The sequence below is a fragment of the Mandrillus leucophaeus genome, unplaced genomic scaffold, assembly GCF_000951045.1.
Source record: "Mandrillus leucophaeus isolate KB7577 unplaced genomic scaffold, Mleu.le_1.0 Scaffold230, whole genome shotgun sequence".
Taxonomy (NCBI): domain Eukaryota; kingdom Metazoa; phylum Chordata; class Mammalia; order Primates; family Cercopithecidae; genus Mandrillus; species Mandrillus leucophaeus.
The window spans coordinates 976,276-978,505 of NW_012102366.1; the positions used below are offsets into that span (position 1 = coordinate 976,276).

Consider the following 2,230-nt stretch of genomic DNA (forward strand, 5'->3'; position numbering starts at 1 on the left):
AAAAAAGCCGGGCACAGTGGCTCATGCCTGGAATCCCAGCACTTTGGGAGGCCAAGGCGGGTGGATCATGAGGTCAGGAAATCGAGACCCTCCTGGCTAACATGGTGAAACCCCATCTCTACTAAAAAAATACAAAAAATTAGCCGGGCGTGGTTGCAGGTGCCTGCAGTCCCAGCTACTCGGGAGGCTGAGGCAAGAGAATGGCCTGAACCCAGGAGATGGAGTTTGCAGTGAGCGGAGATCACGCCGCTGCACTCCAGCCTGGGCGACAGAGCGAGACTCTGTCTCAACAAAAAAAAAAAAAAAAAAAAAAAAAGATTAGCACATGAACACACAACTATTACGTTGTAGAGTTACTATCTGAATCCAAGTGGTGTGTCTTCTAGGTCCACGCTCATACCTATCCTCCTTCTCACCAACATGAATATCTATTTCCCAGGCCCCTGCCCCTCATGAAGCTAGGTCTTCTGTTCCCTCTGACTCTCCTGATAGATCCCAGACTGTGCCGCTGCCCTGCTTAGACTCTGCCCTAATCTCTTTTGACTTAATCACACCACTTAATCCTGCAAGGTTCAGGAACTGTGTCTCCCATTTGAAGATAAAGCCACTCAGAGACTCCAATCTCAGCACTTAGGGAGGCTGAAGCAGGAGGATCACTTGAGCCCAGGAGTTCGAGACCAGCCTAGGCAAACAGTGAGACCCTGTTTCTACAAAAAAAAATTAAAACTAGCCAGGCGTGGTGTCAGGTGCCTGTGGTCTCAACTACTCTGGAGGCTGAGGTGGGAGGATCACTTGAGCCTGGGAGGTCAAGGCTGCAGTGAGCAGTGATTGGGCCACTGCCTTCAAGCCTGGGCAATGGAGTGAGACCACATCTCAAAAAAAAAGACAGAGACGGGAGGAGAAACCAGCTTGCTGGAGAGAGGTCACGCATTAGGTGACAATATCCGGCTATGTGTATATCACACCCTTCACATTACCTGCTGGAAAGGGTTGGAAACCACTTTGGCGTTGTCTTTGCCAATGGCGCTCTCCCAGCCCCCACCTCCGGAGCATACAAGCAGCAGCTCTGCTTTGCACAGGACACATAGCAGCTGCTCAGAAAAGAGTAACCTGTGCTCGGACTTCCAGCCCCCAGGGATGGCTTGCAACCCCCCATCCCAGCTCTGCAGCTCTGCTAACTCCTGAGCCCTTGTTTCAAGGCTGGGCAGGTGTCCCTGGCTGAATGTGGCAGGGCAAGGACCCTCCTCCTCCAGCAACCTCCTCTCATCTCTGTCCTTAGCTCCTGGGACCCATCCAGCCACCCGTTCCCCTCCTACATCCACTGTCTCCCCAGCCTCACCCATAGTCTCGTGCGCCAGGATGTCCGATCGTCTCCACCTGGATCCCCCGCAGGTGAAGATGACTGCTCGGATGAATTCTCGCCCGCAAAGCTTCACTCCGTAAGGCGCTGCCCGGGCTTCAGTCCCCGGCCACAGCTCCCCCGTCAGCACCCACGCCGCCAGGAGCAGCAGCAGCGTGTACCTGGCCATGCTGGACAGAGATGCCTCGGACGTGCGAGTGGGCCAGTGTCTCCGCTGCCTCTTGGCCCCCCATTTATACATCGTGGCTCCCCCACACTCTGCCTGAAGAAAGCTGAGTGCCTCCCTTATCTTCTCCAGCAGAGGGGAGACAGGCACGGCCCCAGCAACCCGACCTTTCTCATGTCCCCAATGAAGTGATAACCTTTCGCTAGGGACAGGGTGACGTGGCCCAGCTCATTGTCATCATCCACAGAGAGGCGAGAAGGTCTCCATCCTGCAGAGACCAGAAATGAATAATCCCAACAGGCAGGGCAAGAGGATGCAACCAGACCCCCACAACGTTAGGGTCCTGGACCTCTTCAAAGATAGTAATAACAAAGAATGCCCGTGCAGTATGCGCTATGGGGCCAGACACACTGCTCTAAGCATTTTATTTGTTTATTTATTTATTTATTTATTTGTATTTTATTTTTTGAGACGGAGTCTCGCTCTGTCGCCCAGGCTGGAGTGCAGTGGCGCGATCTCGGCTCACTGCAAGCTCCACCTCCTGGGTTCATGCCACTCTCCTGCCTCAGCCTCCCAAGTAGGTGGGACTACAGGCGCCCGCCACCGCACCCGGCTAATTTTTTGTATTTTTAGTACAGACGGGGTTTCACCGCGTTAGCCAGGATGGTCTCTATCTCCTGACCCCCTGATCCGCCTGCCTCGGC

The 2,230-nt window shown here is 54.0% G+C and overlaps 1 protein-coding gene across 1 annotated transcript in view; it reads right to left on the reverse strand.

Moving 5' to 3' along the window:
- RLN3 (relaxin 3) overlaps positions 1-1,601 on the reverse strand; it is a 3,408-nt gene extending 1,807 nt beyond the window's left edge. Inside the window, exon 1 of the mRNA XM_011981790.1 lies at positions 1,340-1,601. Within this exon, the coding sequence (XP_011837180.1) occupies positions 1,340-1,601 (262 nt within the window). The remainder of the gene's footprint in view (positions 1-1,339) is intronic.
- Positions 1,602-2,230: the final 629 nt, after the last annotated feature.